This window comes from Ochotona curzoniae, unplaced genomic scaffold, assembly GCF_017591425.1.
Source record: "Ochotona curzoniae isolate NIBS_2020 unplaced genomic scaffold, NIBS_Ocur_1.0 contig_4501, whole genome shotgun sequence".
Lineage (NCBI taxonomy): Eukaryota > Metazoa > Chordata > Mammalia > Lagomorpha > Ochotonidae > Ochotona > Ochotona curzoniae.
In genome coordinates, this window is record NW_024466307.1 from 1,257,047 (window position 1) to 1,280,484 (window position 23,438).

The window sequence follows — 23,438 nt, forward strand, 5'->3', positions numbered from 1 at the left end:
TTCAAACCCAAGGAGATGGGACTGTAAAGGTTTGCATCTCTGGCCTGAAGGGCCTTAACACTGCTTCAGTTCTAAGAGAATCTACTTGGCAGCACCTGTCGACTCTGGCCTGACAGCTCGGTCAGAGCTGGGGCTCACACTCAGCTCTTTAACGTCCTGTGTGGTGAAGATGGGACTGAAACACGTTATGTACACTGACTGATGGCTTCACTTTTTGCCATTTTTTCAAATACAACAATTTAACACAACTTTAAAAGGAAACAAAGTGGGAAAGTAAAAGACAGAAGCTCACAAACTCAACTATGGACAAAGAGCTAGCAAGTGGCTGAACCACACAGAGGCCTGCTCCCGACTACTCGGCTGTGTGACGGCAATGCTTGAGCTGTTAACAAACTAACCATACAACAGAGGAGACTACCTTCCCTCCTACCCGACCCAGGACACCAGTACAAATTAAATCATTCAGTACAAATTAAGGACATCCAGTACAAATTAAATCATTCTAGAACAAAATTCCCTAAAACATGGGCAAAAAAGAAAAAAAACATTATACTTGTTAAATGTCTGTATATAACACAACAATATTCTGAAACCACTTAGCCAGCCCCTTGTAAACCTTGCATTCAAGCCAACGTTCAAGGGCCAAGCAACAGCTCCATCATTCTTAGAACTAATGCATAGGGCCCGGTGCCATGGCCTAGCGGCTGAAGTCCTTGAACACCCCAGGGTCCCATATGAGCACCGGTTCTAATCCCAGCAGCCCCACTTCCCAGCCAGCTCCCTGCCTGTGCCCTGGGAAAGCAGTCGAGGATGACCCAAAGCCTTGGGACCCTGCACCCACGTGGGAGACCCCTAAGAGCTTCTGACTTCTGGCTTCAGATAGCACAGCTCCAACTGTTGCAGGCACTTAAGGAGTGAATCATTAGACAGAAGATCTTCATCTCTCTCTCCTCCTCTCTACATATCTGACTTTGCAATAAAAAATAAATAAATCTTAAAAAAAAAAAAAGGAAAGAAAACTAATGTATAAACCTAACTGGATTGCTGTATAATTTGAGAAGTACATCACCAAGGTACTGGTATTAACAATCCAACATTAAATCTGGTTCTGAAGGAAAGAGCAGTAAGCCCGGGCGACGGTCCCCCAGCCAGTCACCCGCAACGAAGCCCCTCTCACACAGCCCCTAGCTCCTCGCCCATCTTTCCATCTTTCGCCCATCTTTCCATCTTTCGCTCAGCTCAGTGCTTCCCAAACCTTACAACTTGCTGAATGAAACACTGTTCTGTTAAAAGGCTCACCAAGTACTCTCACACAGGAGCACCGCAAGGGTTACAAATCTGATGGCACCAGTTCCCAGTGAAAGCCAAACCATCAACACTGTATTAAATGTATTACATTTAAATGAAAACAAAAATTCTGTAACATTTTCAGGCCACAGTTTTAGAGGCATCTATCCAACTGTTCTGAGAATGGATGACAGTCTCCAGAACTATATTTGACAGTTTCAAAGATTACAAAACAAATGATTAGGAAGTCAACTGGGTGGCTGGCTGATAGTTTCGACAGATCAAATCCACAGTGGAACAAATGTGAGCTTATTTAGCACAGGAAACATTCCTTGTTCCTCTCTGAGCTGCCAGGAACTGTCGTGCTGCCTGGCAGGTAGCTAAGAGCACAATAATTAATAGCTGAAGTATATCTCAGCCCAAAGATGGACCAGAAAAAGTTAAAACATTTCCCATTAGGCTGCTACATAAAGGAACTGCCTTCTCACCAGAGGTTCTCACTGAATCTCAAAGGACAGCTCGACCCTGAGAGGAAACCACAGGTAAAGGTCTTCAGCTTGTTCACGGTTGCTCTTTTAATTCGTCGTTTAAAATGTGCTTTCTCTTTATTAATTATATTCAGATCTCATTCTGAATTATCTGGAGAGTTCTGAAAGAATAACGAGTTACAGTCTGCTTTGTTTTTCACAACACCGTACTTTTTCAAGTACTGAACTGTAAACTCCAGAACACACCTAGGAGTTTATATCGGCGACGCTCAAACATTCAGAACCGCAGCTGAGCCAGCAGGGAGAGCTATAATTACTCACCATCACTGCTACGATAAAAAGCATAACAATATTAAATCACAGAAGGTTGCAAAACACTAAATTTGTTCTAGTTCTGTTCTAAGAATCAATCAATGCTGACCACAAGAGGCCTCGGCACTGACCGGCTGCAGGTGTGCGAGAAAGCCCCCTTCGCCTGAAACCATTCTGTGACCAGAAATGGGAGTAGCTGAAGCTCCGTGACTGCACCGTTCTCAGATCAGTTACTCTCCATTCAGTGTTACAACACTCTTCGCCGTAAAGCTAATCAGAGCAGAGCCCCAGCAGGCCGAAGAACACAGGCAGATCTGTTAATTAGTTTATCAATACTAGCACATCAAACCTGACGAGTTATTGACTCAGGCCTTGATTCCTGTCCCGTAACCACTGTCTGCTTACTAGGTCACTTTGGTTCATCGGACACCGACGGCAGGTGACGCACAGCCCACCTGAGCGTCTAAGCAGCACATTCTTACAATGAAGGTTTGTACTTGATAACAATGAAAAAATCAATCAATTCCCCAAATAGAATGTTTAAGATGCTTATGTCATTTTTGTTCCATTAAGACTGTTTTAAAAATGACAAGGTATATGAAAGAACAAAACAAGTTCCAGATAAACAAATCAATAATTATGTTCATAGTTTTTCTTAATAGATCATTATGCAAAATCTGTTTCTAAAGGTAAAAAAAATATAAAAGTTCTAGTGTTAATACTGGAACAGTATAAGCTCTGAATTAACAAAACTTAGCAAGAAAATATTCTGCTTACAGTAAGAAAACTAGAAATCCATAGGAAATGGGCAATTTTACTACCAACTTCAACAGACTTGGCCACTACCACTCACGTATCCAACCTCTGTGGCAGCACCAGATCCCGTCAAAGGACAGCTAAGAGCGGTCGCTGCCGAGCTCCAAGCACGAGGGCGAGGGCAGGGGAGTCGGCCACCAGGACTGAGGGCGCGTGCGCAATGCCCGGGAGGGGTTCTGGAGCCAGCCTGGTCAGCTACAAGCTACAAACTCGCAGCGTGGTCTTGATCGAGTAAGTGAACCTCTATGTCCTTATATGTAAAATATAGGTAACTAAGAACCAGCTTCCGAAAGGTGGTTTAAGAGGGTAAAACCAGCTGACCCACCTCAGGCACCAACAAGCTAGCAGAAAACATGTTTTTTAACGTTAGCATCTATTATTGCTAGCAAGAGGTAAACCTCCACTATTACTGTTTTCAGATGTCTAAGGCTTACAACAGAGATCATAAAATTGGTATACAACAAATTGGAAACACAGACAACAGCTCTAAGACATCGCACAGAGCTTACGCTTTCAATAACCAGTCCAGAATGATCCACGGTAACAACCACAATGTAATAAATACCCAAATTAATCATGAATAAACTATAAATACCACAAAGATTGCACTCATTAATTTGTATCCAAGGCAGAAAGTATAATTTTTCAAGTTATTTTAGGTTTTGTTTCGTTTTTTAACATCAATTTTATTTGAAAGGCACAGTAAGAGAAAGAAAGATTTGCTCCTCAAATGGCTGCAGGAGTCAGGGTTCGACCAGGTCGAATTCTTCCAGATTTCCCACGTGGGTCCAGAAGTCCAGAGCTCAGGCCAAATTCCAGTGCTTTCCCAGGCGCAGCAGAAGGAGCTGGGCTGAAAACGGAGCAGGTCAGGACTCCAACCAGCAGCCATACTGATGTCAGCACTGCAAGCAGCTTCCCCACCATTCCATAACGGACCCACGGTATTCAGTTCAATATCAAATTAGTATGACTTATAAGATACAAATGTGTAATTGTGTTTTACTATAAGCTAAATTGAATTTATTGTGACTATTTGGTAGCAAATTTACCTATTTGAACTTTATAAAATACTTGTTATGTAACAAAAAATTGAGTTACACTTCAAAATATTTTCAATATAGGCATGAGCATATTTCCATAGAATCTTATCATCTAAATTATTCTTTTTAAAAATATTTATTTATTTTTATTCGAAAGTCAGATATACAGAGAGGAGGAGAAACACAGAGGAAGATCTTCCATCCAATGAATCACTCCCCAAGTGGATGCAATAGCCATAGCTGAGCTGATCTGAATCCAGGAGCCCGGAGCCTCTTCTGGGTCTCCCACACGCGTGCAGGGTCCCAAGACTCTAGGCTGCCTTCAACTGCTTTCCCAGGCCACATGCAGGGAGCTGGATGGGAATGGGGCAGCCAGGATTAGAACAGGTGCCCATATGGGACCCCGGTGCATCCAAGGTGAGGACTTTAGCTACTAGGCTACCATACCAGATCCAGAATCTTATAATGTAAATTATCCTAACAGAAAAACTTATATGATATGTGAATGACAAATGAATCACTTAAGAAATTAAGAAATCAAAGCTTCTCTTGAAACAAGCAAAAAAGAGAGGCAGTCATGTGAGACATAACAAACAGGAAGATGAGCAAGTTTAAAACATTACATCTCAAAAAGTACAATGATGCAACTCAAGGATTCAGAAAACCAACAGCAAGGCCAGGGCCAGAGTGGTGGCTCAGGTAACCCTGTGCCTCAAGTACCAGCACCCATATGCCAGTTCTAGCACCAGCTGCTACGCTTTTTAAGTGGAAAGTCAGATATACAGAGAGCAGAAGAGACAGAGAGGAAGATCCTCCGTCTGATGATTCACTCCCCAAGTGGCCACAATGGCTGGAGCTACGCCCATCTGAAGCCAGGAGCCAGGAGCATCTTCTGGGTCTCCCACGCAGGTGCAGGATCCCAAGGCTTTGGGCTGTCCTCAACTGCTTTTCCAGGACACAGGCAGAGAGCTGGATGGGAAGTGGAGCTGCCAGGACACGAACAGGCTCCTATATGGAACCCCGGCATGTACAAGGTGAGCATTTCAGCCACTAGGCTACTGCACCAGGTCACAGCAGCTGCACTTCTAATCCAACTCCCTGCTTACAGCCTAGGGAAGGGCTCAGGTCCCCGTATCCATGTGGGAGACCCAGAAGAAGCTCCTGGTTCCTGGCTTCAAGTTGGCTTAGCTCTGACTGTTGCGGCAATTTGGGGAGTGAACCAGTCCTCCGTCTCTTACTCTCCCTATTTAACTCCGCCTCTCAAACATAAATAAATAAATATTTAAAATAAGAAGACTAAACCCCAAATTACAAAGGGGAGAAATAGTAAGTCAGGACAAAAATAAATGAAAATGAAACAGTAAAAATTACAAAATGAGAAGGCAAAATAAACAAACCTTCAGCCAGACTAAGAGAGAGGAAACATTCGATAAAATCAGAGATGAAAAAGCAAACATGACTACTGACATGATACACGAAGAATCATAACGCCTCCTAGAACAACTACACGCGAACACAGCGATGAACAGTTCCTAGACAGATGTCTCCGACCAAGACGACATCAAGAAGGTTCAGAAAACCCTCCTGAGACAGACGCGCACCAGTCAGTGAGACTGAAGCAGGGACTTAGAAGTCGCCCATCAGTGAAAAACACTGGACCTGGTGACTTCATTATTGAATCCTGTAAAAACATTTCAAGAGGAACTAACTTCAATAATTTCCAAATTATTTCAAAAGACTGAGATGGATGGAATTCTGCCAAACTTTTCACGAGGCCGGAATCACTGTGACACCAACCCAGAGAAAGGCACAAGCTTAGGTACAATATTAGCTAATGGAATCCAACACCACATGACAAAGATACATCCCGGCCAAGTGAGATTTATCCCAGAAATGAAAGACAAGTGTATGATCATCTCAACAGATTGTGAAAGTGTTTAATAAGATTCAACATTCCTTTAAAATGAAAACCCACAACAAATTAGGTATAGAAGGAAATTAGAACCACTGTACTTGACAAACCCTCAGCTAGCATGATACTGAATGGAAGCAAGCTGAAAGCATTCCAAGGCCAAGGTCTGCAGCAAGACAAGGATGCCTGCCCTCACTACGGTTACTCACAGCAGAACTGAAAGTGTAAGCAAGGGCACTCAGGGAAAAACAGAAAGGGCCCACGGGACCAGGGCTGTGACGCCAAAGTCAGCACTCCACACAGGCACTGCTTCCAGTCCAACCCATGCTGTGCCAATGCTTGGAGATTCACAAGACTGACACAATCCAAGTCTGATAGGGTCACCACCTTCCACACAGGTCTCTACCACATAAGCAATTTAAAGTCACCATTTAAAACCTTTCCATAGCAAAACCACAGGCCCAGATAACTTCATACCTGGGATAAAATGTTAGGATAAAATACTACTAATCTTTGGGACCAGTGCTGCGGAGTACTAGTCTAAGCCCCCACCTGTGGTACAGGCATCCCATGTGGACCCCAGTTTGAGTCCCAGCAGCATCCCTTCTAATCCAGCTCCCTGCTGTGACTGGGAAAACAGAGGAGAGTGGCTGAAGTGTTTGAGCTCAACACCCACTTGGGAGACCTGGAAAGCTCCTGGTTCCAGCCTGGTCAAGTGCCAGCCAGCCCCTGCTGCCAACTATAAAGTGAACCAGCAGATGGAATGTCTCTCCGTCTCTCTATAACTAACTGTACCTTTAAGATAATAATAATAAGCCTACATATGCACTCCATAAACAGAAGAGAAAGACCTACCTCCACATTCTAACTCATTTTGTAAGGTCAGTATGATATCCCAACAACAAAACAGAATGATCACAAGGAAAAAAGTCTCTTCAACAGTACAGACGGCAGAAATGCTTAACAAAAGTAAGCAAGTGAAGTGCTGATAGTAATTTCTGAAAAGGTTACATTTATACTAGAACTAGAAAGGCTTAACAAATGAAAATTCCAGTTCTCATCACATGGAGAGAACAGAAAAGGTATATGACAGTGTCAAAAATGGCTTGTTAAAAATACTCATTCATGATTAAAAAAAAAAAAACCACAAGCAAAGCAGCAGCCAGTGACCAGAGGCAGCCACACAGCACTGGCAGCCAGCACCTCACTCCACGCCTGGCGTCCTGCGACCCACATCACCGGCATGGCCAAGCACGCTCTGTACCGCAGGCCGTCCTCAGGGCAAAGTAACAACAAAAGATTTTAAAAACAGACATTTAGAAAAAGGTGAAAATTCTATTTGCGCATATTGTCATTCACATAGCAAAGTTTAAGCAATCTACAGAGCTTAAGAAACCTGCAAAACAGCAGCCAGAACCAAAAATAAGGAATTAGAATTACCATACAAAAGTCGATTATAACTCAATATGTTATCAATGACAAACTGATAAATTAAATTTAAAAGAAGCTCCGGGGAGCAGGCATTTAACCTGATGGCCAGGACACCAATATCCCACATTACAAAGCCTGTGCTCCACCTGCAGATCTGGTTCTGACTGCCAGCTTCCTGCCAGTGCAGGCGACAACAAAGATGGATCAAGTAATGCGAGCCCAACCTAACATTCCAGCCCTGGCTCTGGCTCCAGGCCAGCTCTGGCCATCAGGAGCATCTGCAAGCTGAATCGGTAGATGGGCACTCTCTGTCGCTGCCTCTCAAACACATTATGACAGGAAAAAATGCTCCATCTAAAATATGGATCAAAACCTACCAAAAGGGAAGTTTCACAATATGGGTGAAACTTGCAAAGACTACAAAACAACACTGCAAGGAAACCTATAAAAGACCACATACATGGACCAGAGGCTTAAGAGAGTAAAACTGGCAATTCTCCCCAAATTAATCCATGAATTCAATGCATTCAAATCAGTCCTTAACAGGCGTTTATTAGCTAAAACCAAGGTGGCAGAAAAAAAAAAAGAGGCTCATGGGTGCTTCTACGACATGACCGCCAGATGTTCAGGTTCCAGACAACCAGACTGTCCCTCCAGAGCAAGGAAGCAAGGGCAGAGACACAGACCCACACCCGCGTACTCGAGAGCTGTTCATGCAACAACTGCCACGGAACAACTACGTATAGGGGCAAAAATGAACCTTCAACCCTACTTCACACCATACACAAACTTTGATTAGACATCCACTGTGGTAGAGAACTAACCACAGCAGGACAGAAACTGCTACTTGAGAAAATCTTGCTTGTAAGTTGGCTTGAACGGATTGAAATCTGCATTTTCCCAACACTCCCTAACTGATAAGAGTAGCTCCTGTGTCTAAACCTGCTTGAACAACACAAATATTCAGCATGTTGAATATCTTCTTTCTTCCCAGGATTCTGAATTCTTGTACATGCTAGGCAGATAATGCCAACATGACAGACAAACCCCTGGGCACTGAGTTGGCACTGAGCTTCCTGACAGACAACACCTCGTACATGTTACCACAAATCCCACATTAGGAATGAAATTCCCGTGATTCTACTGGGATAAAGAGGGAGAAACGTGCAGTTGACTTCCAGCCCCCATCCCTGATGACAGCCTCTTCCTGCACTGACGCGGCTTCGTACCTTCATCACTAACAAATCACAGCCAAGAGTTTACCATATGCTGAGCCCGTGGGGAGTCCTAGGACTCCCTAATGACACAGATAACAAGCCTAAATATAATGGCTAAAAGTGCTGAACTTTAGAAAAAAAGAGGAGAATTAAGATGGCGGAATAGGGTAAGGACACGTTTAAATGGACGGAGAAACATTTAATCAGGATGAAGCAGAGAGGACATATTTCAGGAAATAGGAAAGGACAGAAGAAAAGAAAACTCTTTGTGACATTTTATTAGACAAAGATTTCCCAAAACAGGGCACAAGGAAGCCTAGACTTATAAAATATATATGAAGCAGACATTGTCCAAACTCAATATTTATTCTTTGAAATGTATTAAGAAAACAAAAAGGTTAGTCTCAAGCAGGCAAAAAGAATTTTAAAAAAATACTACTGGTAAACAAACATGTACTTAACAAAAGATTTCTATATGTAAAGAATTTTCACATATTAGTAAAACCAAAACAAAATTTTTCAATACACTAAAGATTTGAACTAGCATTTTCAGGCAGAAGCAAGTCAGTCAAACAGTAAAGGTCACTGTACTAGTCGGACCTGACGACTGTCACTCGCATGCCTGAGACGCTGTCACTCACACGCCCGAGACGCTGTCACTCACACACCTGAGACGCTGTCACTCACACACCTGAGACGCTGTCACACGCCTGAGACGCTGTCACTCACACGCCTGAGACACTGCCACTCACACACCTGAGACGCTGTCACTCACACACCTAAGACGCTGTCACACGCCTGAGACGCTGTCACTCACACGCCTGAGACGCTGTCACATGCCTGAGACGCTGTCACTCACACGCCCGAGACGCTGTCACTCACACACCTGAGACACTGCCACTCACACGCCTGAGACGCTGTCACTCACACACCTGAGACACTGCCACTCACACGCCTGAGACACTGTCACTCCCATGCCCGAGATGCTGTCACTCACACGCCTGAGATGCTGTCACACGCCTGAGACACTGTCACTCACACGCCTGAGATGCTGTCACACGCCTGAGATGCTGTCACACGCCTGAGATGCTGTCACACGCCTGAGACGCTGTCACTCACACGCCTGAGCAGCCACTGGGAAAGCAGGCCATTCAAGCTGTGGTTGTGCTGAGCACCAGCCAAGACAGGGCAGCCCTTTGGCCTGGCATCGCAGGAGGGCTGCGAACAAAACCAGCAGACGGGATCTGTTCTCTTTTCTCTCTGTCCCTCGTTCTCAAACACAATTTTAAACTCCTTCTCCCCACCAATCACTAATAATGAACATGCAAAGGAAAAATACTGACACAGCTCTAAGTATACATACACATAAGCTTACAGGACACAAAGGCACATGTGCAGACTGGGTATTTTTCAATTTATAACAGCATTTATATCTAACAGGGTGAAGATTAAGTTAGCCAATCCACACAGAACACAAAGAAATCCTTAGGAAAGAATCAATTGTAAGGTACTCAATTAGTATAGATGCATCTGTATGCTATATCACCTCCATTGCATCATCGTCACCCCATTTTCCACAGCTAGTTCACGCTGAGGTTGAACACCCCAACATGTAACACTCACTAATCTGCATGCATCAATGCTGATGCGGTGAACGAAAAGTAAATAAGGTATTGACTGTACAATCAATTTAGTCTCTTGAGATAGCAGTGTTATATTAAGTTGCATGCACAGTTTTAATAAACTGTGTGTTCCAGGTATCCTTCACGTAAGCAAATTCTGCCTCAAGGAAGCGGGTTGCTACTGGGCAGTATCCGCTCCTCTGAGCGAGCACACGTCCTGGGCAGATGGCCAATGTCAGCAGCCTGAGGTCACACCTCCTCGGATAATCCAGCTCACCACGGGGCTTTGGACATGGACCCTTAGCGACTACACCAAAGGTTCGGGTGCTGACTGCTGGGTCCTCGGTCTGTCTTTCCCAGGCAGAGGATCAATGGGAATTGGCTTTACAGGGAGGATCAGAGCAGTACTTTTTATTCCTTTGTTTTCTCATCTGTCGCCAAAATGGAAAACAGTGGTAGCAGTACCACATTTTAAATTCTACAGGGTAAAAAAAATAACTTTAAATTGACAAAATTCTATAAATTAACCAGACTTTTTCCATAATGAAGATACGCATAGGTGGGTAAGGACAGAATTTTTGTTCTGAACTGCATTATTTCAGTTCATGGAAGACTGTCCTTTTTTATTTTTTTTTAAATTTATTTATTTTATTATTTTCTTCTTGCAAAGACTGTTCTTTTTTAAAGTAAAGGTTTTTTAGAAATAAAAATAAAATAATGTATTAATTTATTTGAAAGGCACAGCTACAGAGAAAGACAGACATGTTCCATCAATGGCCACGACCGTGAGAGCCAGGCCGGCCTGCCCAGGAGACAGGAGATTCTCCCCTGGCAGAGCACATACTTCTGAACCAGTTCCTGACAATGTGCAGGAAGTGGGCGCCTGCACCCACATGGGAGACCACGTGGGAAACCCTGGCTCCTGACTTCAGCCTGGCCTAGACCCGGCTGTTGCAGCCATGCAGGAACGAACCAGCGGGTGGGAAGATGCCTTCTCCCTCTTTATATCTCTCTGACCTTCAAATAAATAAATTAAAGATTATTTTTATTTGAAAGGCAGAGATGAGAGAGAGAGAGACAGATCTTCTGTCTGCTGTTTCACTCGGCCAGTCCAAAATCAGGAACCAGGAGTTTTCTCCTGTTCTCCCACATTACCCAGGTACCCCAAGAACTTGTCCATGTTCTGCTGCCTTCCCAGGAGCACGAGCAGGCTGAATGGGAAGCGGAACAGCTAGGACTTGAACTAGAGCCCAACAGGATACTAGCACCGCAGGTGACAACTGTACTCACAATGCCAGGATGCCAACCACCAACTAGGTGTGGGTGAACAAGTAACAATAATTCACCTAGGAATCAACCTCACTTCTCATATTCTTCACCAATAACCCAATACACGTATGTGCCAACTATTCTGGCTCATCTGTATTTAAGACTATGGATATTTTAAATGATTCAAAAATAGTGATAAATATCTTATGCTGCATATCAAAGTAACTGAAAAGTAACAATTCCTTTATAACAAAAGTAATCACAAGCAATATGCATGAAAACAGTACCTCAATATTTTTACTGGCCACATTCTTCACAACGGCAGGGAACAATTCCGATGCGTTCTTCCCTTTGGCAATCATCTGAAGAAGAGAAGTGCAAGCTTAGGATTCAAATTCTTTTTTAGGTTAGTAAACTAAAAACAACAGATATTCCGGGAAATTCTACATAAACTAAATGTCTACAAGCAAGCTATGTCAGTAACAGAACTCTTCTCAACTCATCTCATCCAAACCCTCGATGCAAAGAAAGCACTTCTGTCTGGTGACAGTCACATGCAGGAACAAACACAAAAGTACTTTAAAGAGTGTAAGACATCTTTACTGGGCCTGGCGTGGTGCTGCAGCAGCGTAAGCCGCGGCCTTCAAAAGTTCCAGCTGAGCTTCTGCTCTGGCTCCTTGCTAACGTGCCTGGGACAGCAACAGAAAGCGTGGGCTCAGCCACGCAGAGGAGACTGGAGGGGAACACCAGGCCTCCAGCTTCACCTAGCCGAGCCAGCCTGTCGCAGACAGCTGAGGAACGAACTAATGGATAAAACATCTCTTCCTGTCTCTCCCTCTCTCTGTAACCCTACTTTCAAACAAAGAAAATAAATCACACATACTTTAGCAAAGTATTGTCTGTTTAAAAATGGGTGATAAAAAAAATAAATAAATAAAATTTTTTTACAATGAGTGGTAAACACTCATTTAAATGTGCTGTTCTTTATGTTCCATGTTCTTATCCAGAAGTTGCACCACATTTACGTCAAGGCTGAGGGGTTCTTTGAACAAACTTTCCCTGGACTTCTTTCCACTGGCTTCCAGACTTCTCCAACCGTTCCTTTCCAAACGTCCCTCTACTAACGCTTTCTGTGCCCACCCTCACAGGCTGCGCACCCCGCCCTCACAGACTGGACACCCCGCCCTCACAGGCTGGACACCCCGCCCTCACAGGCTGAGCACCCCACCCTCACAGGCTGTGCACCCCACCCTCACAGACTGGACACCCCGCCCTCACAGGCTGGACACCCCGCCCTCACAGGCTGGACACCCCATCCTCACAGGCTGGACACCCCGCCCTCACAGGCTGGACACCCCGCCCTCACAGGCTGGACACCCCATCCTCACAGGCTGGACACCCCGCCCTCACAGGCTGGACACCCCGCCCTCACAGGCAGGACACCCCATCCTCACAGGCTGGACACCCCGCCCTCACAGGCTGGACACCCCGCCCTCACAGGATGCGCAGTTTCCTAATCTAACCCTAAGGTTTCAACTACCCTCTCTATTAAATGACAATCGGTTCTACAAAACTCTACCCCAAATTTCAAGCTCAAATTCAACATCTCCCTCTCATTTTGATCCAGAGATTCCTCAATGTTTAACTTTTAGATACTAAAGAAACTTTTTCCTATAACTAATCTTAATTTTAATCCATTCCTTTATAATAATTAAATTTAAATTATATAAAATATGATTAACTTTTATGCCCCCAGTCTCCCTCAGGCATAGAACAGTGAATGGTCATTTGGGTAGGAACCCAGTGCATATAAGGTCTCTCTCTCTTTTTTTTTTTTTTGCCTCTTCCTCTCTGCAATTTTTTGAAGTGAATGAATAAATCACTTTTTAAAAAATATTTAACAAGCAAAACTAGAAACCAGGAGGGAGCACAGGTCATGCCAAGCTAGGCTCTTGCACATACTGGTCTGCGTGAGCCAGGAACGCTAAGCCACAGTGTCTCAGGCAGAGGTCGGGACAGGTGAGGGGCGGAGCCAAGCTGAGTCAGAGCAACCACTGGCATGTGCGTGATCTATTGCGGGGAACAGGCCCGGCTGGGGAGCTAAGGGGACAGCCCTAGTTGGGTTGAGGTTCCCACCAAGGGGAGCGAGGCCTGGAATGGGGGCTGCGTTCTGAACAGGAAATGGTTGTAGTCTCCCTTGGCACAAATATGGACTGGGATTGGATGCACCGAGCCCAGGCCAGACTCCAACACCCTCTGGTGTCCTGGAGGACCAGGGTAGATGTGTGATGGACTAGGTAAGGTCTCAACCACTACTGAGCCATGTGTGAGCCACATGTGGGTATGGACGAATCATGGATGGGCTGAAACATCCAACAGCAAGGACCAGTTTTGGGTTGAAGGCCAGTCAGGAAAAGCCACTGTTCCTGCTAGGACAGAAGGTAAACTGAGCAGGGCTGGCTCATGGACCCACTGGTATATAGCGCAAAATCTGGCATTGGAAGAGGTTCTGATGGAGGAGCCTGGGCAACTCCTCTGGCAGGACACAGACCTGGCAGGTAAGTGCAAGAAACATGATAGGAAATAGCCCAGAACAGGCCATGGAAAGTTACCCACGGGTACACATCTGGCATGGGTTGGGGAAAGACCAGACTGAATCTGTTCACGTCATCCACTGGCAAATCCAAGCACCAGAACAGTGTGGGTCGAGCCGGCCTTGGTTGCAACAAAGACCAGTACACAATACGGAATGCCAAGGTGAGGTTGCCTGTACCAGATGTGACCGCAGTGCCCAACCAGCATGCGTGAGAACAAGGAAGGGAGGGGGCAGAGCCGGCAGGGGGAATATGAGTGGGTTCCCTTGCTGGACAGCTACTCCCACTGGAGAGCGTGGGCTGGGATGGGGGCAGACCAGACTAAGCAGGGCTACAACACCTGTACGCCTCATGTGGACTAGATCAGGGAAAAGCCAGGCTGGGCTGATTACTCCTACTGGTGCAAACAAAATTAGAGTGGGTGAGGATTGTTTGGGTTTAGCCACAGCATCAGCTGGAAGAAGCTGGCACTGGGGGCTAGTTCTGATAAGTCAAACCACAAAACTACCTGGAGAGTGCATAATCCAGAAGTGGGAGAGGCCTGGGAGGGAAATAGTGGGCTCCTCCCTCTTGGGTTACCACTTCCACGGGAGGGCATGAAAACCAGGACAGGGGCTGGGGCAGAATGTGGTGTGGGACAGGCTGGACTACGGCTACACATACTGGCAAACCAGGGTAGGGGGCGGGCCTGGTGGGGGTTAGTGTGGGTCGCTCCAGCTAGGCTGCAGCTCCCATTGATTCCAGCGGAAGTCGGGACTGAAAACAGAACCAACCCAGCGATCGCAACCACCAGCTGATTGGGGCGATGGACGGCCCAAAGCCTTGGGACCCTGCACCCGTGTGGGAGACCTGGAAGAATTTCCTGGATCCTGGCTTCAGATCAGCTGTTGCGCTCACTTGGGGGGTGAATCATCAGAGGGAAAATCTTCCTCTCTGTCCCTCCTCCTCTCTGTATATCTGACTTTCCAATAAATAAATAAATCTTAAAAAAAAAAAAAAAAGAATCTGGTCTGAGAACACCTCAGACAAAGTTTCTTTGGAGATTTCCCCAATCAAAATGCTGGACTCAGAACCCTAACCAAGAGAGAAGACAGAACAGGTCGATCAACCATCTCAGCTATATGTTGGCAGCGAAATACAGGGCAAACAGACTCTATGATGGACTATGTCAATCAGTGGATTCTTCAAAGACCTCATAGTGCTTGGCAAGATGGCAGTGATTCATAACTGTGAACTATCAAAACCACTTGAGCAAGTATCTCAGAGCATGCCCCACATCCGGGGACTGGGGTGGGTGGGAAACTCGATGGGCCTTCTCCCTCAATATCCCCCTTTACCTCAGATACATGAAGGAAACAATATGGAAATAATAGTCTTACCCACTTTCCTATAGTCCTTGAACCTTTTTACCCTAATTAACTATGTAAGGATTGTCAAAAATATTGTATTTGGGTCCAGCACAATAGCGTAGCTGTTAATGTCCTCACCTTGAACACACTGGGATCCCATATGGACTGCAGTTCTAATGCCAGCTGACCTGCTTCCCATCCAGCTCCCTGCCTGTGGCCTGGGAAAGCAGTAGAGGACGGCCCAAAGCCTTGAGATCCTGCTCCTGCTTGGGAGACCGACCTGGATGAGCTCCTGACTCCTGGCTTCGGATTGGTGTAGCTCTGGCCATTGCGGCCACTTGGGGAGTAAATCATCGGACAGATCTTCCTCTCTGTCTCTCCTCCTCTCCTCCTCTCTGTACATCTGACTTTGCAATAAAAATAAATAAATCTTGAAAAAAAGGACCTATGTATTTGTACTAACAGGCTTACTCTAGACAACATGGCAGTTACACCTTGACAATTTCATTCCATCTGACACAATACACCACTTACACTTAATGTAGTAGCTCATATGGTTAGATTTTTCTATCTTCCCTTTGCCCTCTTCTTTGGAAATCAGTAGTTCAAATTTTTACTTAATAGTAACTGTTTGCCTGTATCTTTAGTGATTTATTCTCCAGGAATTACCATGTGACAAAGAGGCAGGCAGGCACAGATACAGACAGACAGAGTAAACCTGACAGTCAGAGCTAAAACTTGAACAGGTCAAGCAAAAGCCCTCTTCCACACCTCAGCCCTGCCCGCCTTCTTCCACGCCTCAGCCCTGCCCGCCTTCTTCCACACCTCAGCCCTACCCGCCTTCTTCCACGCCTCAGCCCTGCACGCCTTCTTCCACGCCTCAGCCCTGCCCACACTAACTGGAGACCCACATGGATGTGCATCCCTCTCAATACTGTAAACAATATTAAAGATAAATGTTTTAAAAATAATTAATAAACATTATCTTAAATGTCCTCAAAATAATTAAGCCTTCATATTTCACAGGAGAAATATCTTGTAATCAGGACACAAAAAGATACAATTATAACTCAATCTTTTTTATTTTTTTGATGTTATAATGGTCTTTTAACATTTTTAGAAAGGAAATTTTGAGTTAATATTAAAAAGCAAATGAGATTTTAATTTGGTGTTTAAAATATTATGAATTTTCATTAATATACTCATTATCCATTTTCCAAAAATCCAAGTAATCTACTATTATACCTACCCCAACAATTCGCTTCATAGCATCCAATTTAGCAGAATCTTTGTTGCTCTCCAACATTTGTTTTAGATCTTCATTCCTACCACAAAGGAGAAAAAAATTCCTTACTTGTATTTTTACACTAAACAGCTGTTAAGCTATATCATTTTTATAAGAATTAGAAATACTAGGAGAATATGAAGTACCTGTATTCTGGTTTACAATCATGTACCACATTACATTTCAGCCAACGACAGACTACACAGATGACAGGAATTCCATGGCATTGCCTTGCCAGGTGATGTCACAGCTTTACTAGTTCATATGATGCTCATACAATTGAATCACATAATGACACATTTCTCAAAACATTTTTCCTGAGACCTGGCACAGTAGCCTAGTGGCCAAAGTCCTCACCTTGCATGAGCCAGGATCCCACATGGGCACCAGTTCGTATCCCAGCTGCCCCACTTCCCATCCAGCTCCTTGTTTGTGGCCTGGGAAAGCAGTCGAGGACTCCCAAAACCTTGAGACCCTGCACGCACATGGGACACCCAGAAGAGGCTCCTGGCTCCTGGCTTTGGATCGGCTCACCTCTGGCCATTGCCACCACTTGGGAGTTAATCATCAAACGGAAGATTCTCTCTCTGTCTCTCTTCCTGTATATCTGACTTTCCAATAAAAACAAATAAATTTTTTTAAAATTCCCCTGTCATTAGGCATTTCATATTTCATTCACTAAATTAATCTTTTTCATCCTTACTTACAAATATTGAAGCACTACACTGGTGGCTGACGATGTGACTTCTGCCAGTAACACCAGCTTCTCATGTGGGCACCAGTCCCAAATGCTCCACTTACGATTCAACGCCCCTATTGTACCTGGGAAAGCAGCAGAAGATGGCCCGAATTCGTGGCCCTTCTATCCCTCTGGAAGACCATCCCTGGCTCCTGGATCTTCCCTGGTTAACACACTCATTCGGGGAGTGAATCAGCAGATGGAAGATCTCTTTCTCTCTCCCTCCATTTTCTTTAAATAAATGCTTTATTTCAATCAATTAAGTTAATAGTTAAAAAAAAAAAAGGAGAAGGAAGAAAAGAAACTGCGGAGGTTCCACACGACCGGATACTAAGGAGACGCGAAGAGCTCACACTGCAGCACAGGCGGGAAACCTGCCACCTGTGACACTGACATCCCACACGGGCGCCTCGTGTGCCAGCTGCTCCACTTCCACTCCAGCTCCCTGCTAATGCCCCGGGAAAGCAGCAAGGGACGGTCCACGCACTTGGGCCCCTGGACCCACATGGGAGATCTGCGAGGAGCTCGTAGCTCCAAGCCCCTGGTCTTGCCTGGACCCAAACCTGGCCATTGCAGCACTTTCAGGAGTGAATCAGAGGATGGACAGTGTGTGTGTGTGTGTGTGTGTGTGTGTGTGTGTGTGTGTGTGTGTGTGTGTGTGTGTGTGTGTGTGTGTGTGTGTGTGTGTGTACACGTACGTACTTACCTCTGCTTTTCAAAATAAAAAAAAATACACCTTAAAAAAACCAAGAATGCAATAGGGCACACAATAAAGACACAACTTAGCCGCACTTCCACGGTCCAACTGTCCAACGAGGTGATGACTCCCCCTGGTAAGACCCTTGCGCACACAGGAAGGCGAGGCCTTGTGCTCTACAACTAGCCTAAAAGATGACCTACAATAAATGTTACCATTGTCTTCACTCACACCAGTTGCAAACAATGAGAAAAAGGGAGAGCTACTTTCAGTTTCTTCTACTCATGGTCCACCTGCACCTATTCTTCGAAGTGAAGCCTCTTCTTGCTATAAATTCACAAATCCCACTACCACCAGGTAAAGAAAATGTAATTGCTGCCTCTTACCACTTCTCCTTCAACATGGCAGAACCGTTTCTGGTGTATGGGTTGTTGTTGTTGATTTTGGTTTTTTTGTTTTGTTGTGTTTGCCTACATAAAGAAAAAGCTATCTGTCTGCTGACTTGCTGCCCAGTGTCCAGTGTTGAAGGGACTGGATCCTGGAGCGGAGAGCTCAACCAGACGACCCCCCCCCCCGTGAGCAGCAGGAGCCCACCATGGGGCCCTCCCCTCCTGCGCCGGGATCTGCGGCAGCAGCATCACAGAGAGCCAGGCACCAAGCTCAGGTGCTGGGGTACCAGACGGGGCCGCCCCAACCAGCACACAGCTGTCATAAACCTACTGGAAACTGTGATAAAGTTATGTATTTCTCCCCAAATTCCTCTTTGCTTATTACCAAAAGAGTGAGACTTCGGCAGAGTTCACTCACTATCACCTCCCCTAAAGATACATTCCACTTCTTCGGAGCCATTACTTGGATTAACATGAATTATTACATAAATCTCAGAAGAAATTCCTTTGGCTAAACATCAAAATACTCTATTCAAAAAACACTAATCAGCAATCCTTTCGTTGACTTTTATTGAAAACTAAAACCTGTTTCAAATACAGAATGTACATTTTAAGGTATTTAGAAATGCGTGTTCCTTATCTAACTACCTCCAGCTTCCAAGCTCTCAGCGTGCGAGCACTAACTTTATTTTTACATAAGTGACATCTTGTGGTGTTGAATGGTATAACTTTCATGTTCAAAATGTGCCCATTTTAAGTTTCAAGGATCAGAGAATTGTGTAAAACTGAAAGGTTAAAATAAATCTAATTCTCACCATCGAATGTCATTCTCACTTTAGCACCGGAATAAAGTAGCAACCACAGACAGAAAGCAGACTTCTACTACACATGAGAACCTGAGTGATGTTAAGGCACAGATACAATATAATTACCCTTCTTTTCTTTAATAAATCTAAAATCACAATTCATTAAAGCTTTCCACTGCTTTTAAAAGCAACACAAACTGGGCCTGGCATGGTAGCCTAGTGGCTGGAGTCCTCGCCTTGAATGTGCCAGGATCCCATATGGGCGCAGGTTCTAATCCCGGTAGCCCCCCCATCCCATCCCTGCCTGTGGCCTGGGAAAGCAGTCGAGGACAGACCAAAGCCTTGGGACCCTGCACCCACATGGGAGACCTGGAAGAGGCTCCTGGCTCCTGGCTTCCAATCAGCTCAGCTCCAGCGGTTATGGGCACTGGGGGAGTGAACCAGCACACGGGAGATCTTTCTCTCTGTATCTTCTTCTCTCTATAAATTTGCCTTTCCAATAAAAATAAATAAATCTTTAAAACAATAATAATAACAAAAATTGTTTCAACAAACAAAAAGTTCACACCCTGTAACAAATACAAAACCCACTGCCTAAAGCGTCACTCTACCTCCTTCCTCATCTATCTCGGGTTAAGTTCAAAACTTTTACGAAAAGGAAACTGACCACCAGACCCACGGTGCCCACAGACTCTAACCATTTTTAACGGTAGTCTGAAACATCTGTGATACCCTCCTGCAGAAGTCAAAATAAGTTTTATTTTGTCTGACATTATTCTGACTGTTTTTGGTTAACATTATCTCATGTACATTCATCAGCTCAAATTAATCAGTATTACAGAACAGCGTCCAAGCATTCATCCTAGCGGGCACACACGCCTCACTGCCATTGGCAGACACGATAAAAATGGGCACAGGGCCCCAGGAACAGACGGACACACAGACATGCCAAAGGCTCCGTCTGTGCCTCAGCGCTGAGTATCAGCGTCAGAATCCCCTCCGCGCCGTTCATAAACTGTAGCACATTAAATCTGAGTTGTCTACTAACTGTGTTAACAAGCTATGCCAACTCAAAGTTGGAATAGTTTTTAAAATCTTTTTTTTCTTTCTTTTAAATAGAGAAGGAAGAAACCTTCCAAGGCCACGGGGGCCAGTTTCCCATCTGATGGGTTCGGACACCCACACTCACTGAGATTCACGAAGAATGAAGCTACAAGGTCATGTCCATGTGTAGGCTTGTACGTCCATGAGCAAAAACTGTCAGGCTCCCGGGTACTTAACCAGATATATTTTTTTTCTTTTTTTACTTTCATTTTATTGGTAAGGCATGAGATAAAAATGCTACCATTTAAAATTACTATATCAACTCTTTGAAAACTCTCTTTACTTACATAATTGCTAATTAAGGTCCCATTCTATGTAGCTACTCAAAAAAGTTTGAGGAAAATGAATTAAAAGATAATCTTCATATACAAAACTTTCACAATGCCTTTTTTTCATAATACCCATTTTCCATGAGCTTCATAAAGTTCCTCATATATATTATTTAAATTATTTCCTTCGGTTAATTATAATCTCATTTGTGTATCATAAGTTTACTTTCCTATCAATTTGACACTTCTACCAAGAGAGTAACTGATAATTTGTCCCAAGAAATGAGCATATATTAGAAAATCAAATGACAAATTTCTAATCCACATTACATCACAAAAACATACAGCTTCACTTTAAAACTACACTGTAGCAGCGCAGGCATGATGACTCAACTAGCTAATCTACCCGCAAGAACAGGATCCCAGCTCGTGCCCAGCTCCTCCTCTTCTCAGCCAGCTCGCTGCTTGCGGCCTGCAAAAGCAGTACAAATTGATGGCTCAAGTCCTCAGGCCCCTGCACCCGCGTGGGAGACCTGGAAGAAGCTCCTGGCTCCTGGCTTCAGATCAGCTCAGCTCCAGCCGCTGCGGCCATCTGGGGAGGGAACCAGCAGATGGAAGATCCTTCTGTCTCTGACCTCTGTCAATCTGCTTTCCCAATAAAAATAAACAAACCTTTTAAAAAATGTTTTATATCAAATATGAAAGACTAGACAAATCAAATCATGTGAACTGATTCTGGGTATTAAAATCAGTTCATGACGGACTTATGAAGGACTACACTGTTGTTAAATAAACCAGTGGGGGGAAGGGGCCAAGGGCACAGCCTATGCAATTGTATCATAAAAATAAAAATTAAAATAAAATAAAATTAGCTTAGCTGTTTAGCTAAGTTTTTCTTTTTGAAAGAGAGAGAGTAACAGGGACAGATGGAGGCTTCCGTCCCAAGTAGAAGCCAGGAACACCATCTGTCTCCCACTTGGGCGGCAGGGGCTCTAGCACTGGGGCCAACTTCCTCCGCTCCTTCCAGGCCACCAGCAGGGGTCGCTGTCACAGCAGCTGAATTATGAAATGGCCCGCAGGAGCAGCGGTCACCCGCCCAGTGACCTCCTTGTCCTCACCCACTGCCAAGGTTTCTCCTACATCAGCAGAGTCCATCTGCAAACAGAGCCTGGTTCTACCACTCAGCTGACGCAACATTCTCTTCCAGGAATGTCAGAGGACTTGCAACCCTTTCCACACTCCCTGCCACCCAGTGAGCGCCCAGTGCCCACACTCAACACCGTCCACAGATTTTCATTTCAGCCTTCCTCCTCGCACAGCTCCATCCCCACCAAGAAGCTTACACACTCCTCCCCGCTGCCAAAAACAAGGTGTTTATCCAGGATAGGCCTTTTTCCCCCACACACATACATCGCACCCAGACCACCAGCCCATCTCTGGCTTGACCTGTAGAATAAACCCAGAAATTAACACCTCTTGCACCACCACCACCCAACCTGGGCAACCCCTTTGTGGCCTGGGTCACTAAGTACGTTTCTTTGTTAGCCCCCTGCTTCAGATCACCAGCTAACCTCTAGTTCAGGACACCTTTTAAAGGTACCTTGCATGATCTCGTCACCAGGCAATGCCCTGAGCGACTCTGAGGCCTTCACCATGTCTCAGCTTGATCTCAAGTCCCTAAAACACCTGACTGGTGACTGGTTTCTGTCACATTCCAGGAAGACGCACACTCCAGCCATCCTGAACTGCTCCATATCTACAACAGCAACACATGGGTGAAAAACACCCAAAGGTCACCCTCCGCTTCACTGAGACAGGATCTTCACCCAGGAGGAACTGCGCAGACACTTCTGGACCGTCCCTGCAAGGCCTGCACCCACTGCAACTCTCCCCTGGCGTAAGCGCTCCTCCCCGAGGTAACCACCCTCCCTGCGGCAGGCAACTCTGCACTCAGGAAATGTTACACTGCTGGAGAGGCAGCCAACAGCTGGCATTCTGGGCCTGGTTAGTGCCAAACTTTTGTAAACTATACCAGTGTGCCAATATAGTTATCTATTCTTTTCTCTCTCTCTCTCTCTCTCTCTCTCTCTCTCTCTCTCTCTCTCTCTCTAAAGGTAACTAGAGAAGGCAGGGGACAGAGGGTCAGGCCATCACTGCCACCAGGCAGGAAGTGGCAGACTGCTCAAGGAAGGGGGGTCTGGGAACATACTAGAGTGGGCATATGAAGAGGAACAATGACTTACGGGGTCTTCCACTAACCAGGTCACTGCACTCACAGGTAGACAAGGGTGCTGAGGAGTAGTTTAGAGGCGGGAAACCAGAGGGCATGTCTGAGCCTAGGCAAAGCTCCTATCCACATGGAAGACCTGGGCTGTGTTAACAGCATCACTCACTGCCCGCTGGCACATGCAAAAGCTGGGACTGGGGAGCATGCCTCGTTGGGCTAAGCTGAAGCACTCACCCACAGTGTCAGGGCAGGAGTTGGATGGGCCACGTCGGGCTGGGCCACAGCACCCACCAGAATATGAGAACTGGATCTGTGGGCTCACCTCTGTGGGACTGCAGCACACACCAGGCTGCAGTACTCACCTGTCCACACAGAGGCCGGCACTGAGGGCAGACCATGCCAAGCAGGATATGGCACCCACCCACATGTGTGAAATTCCAGAACTTGAGGAACTACCCTGTTAGGCCACAGCTCCCACTGCGGAGAACAACAGCCAGAGCTGGAAACAGGCCAGAACAGGCTGCAGCAGCTGCTGGCAAGCACAAGAGTCAGGAGTAGGCTAGGCTGCTGCACCCACCAGCAAGA

At 45.3% G+C, this 23,438-nt stretch overlaps 1 protein-coding gene across 2 annotated transcripts in view; it reads right to left on the reverse strand.

Moving 5' to 3' along the window:
• The window catches only part of AP3B1 (adaptor related protein complex 3 subunit beta 1), a 151,263-nt gene that overhangs the window by 122,815 nt on the left and 5,010 nt on the right, over positions 1 to 23,438 (reverse strand). For both annotated transcript variants that reach the window (XM_040985954.1, XM_040985955.1), the window contains exons 2-3: positions 16,587 to 16,662; positions 11,682 to 11,756 (exon numbers count right to left, since the gene is read on the reverse strand). In XM_040985954.1, coding sequence (XP_040841888.1) covers positions 11,682 to 11,756; positions 16,587 to 16,662 — 151 coding nt within the window. The remainder of the gene's footprint in view (positions 1 to 11,681; positions 11,757 to 16,586; positions 16,663 to 23,438) is intronic.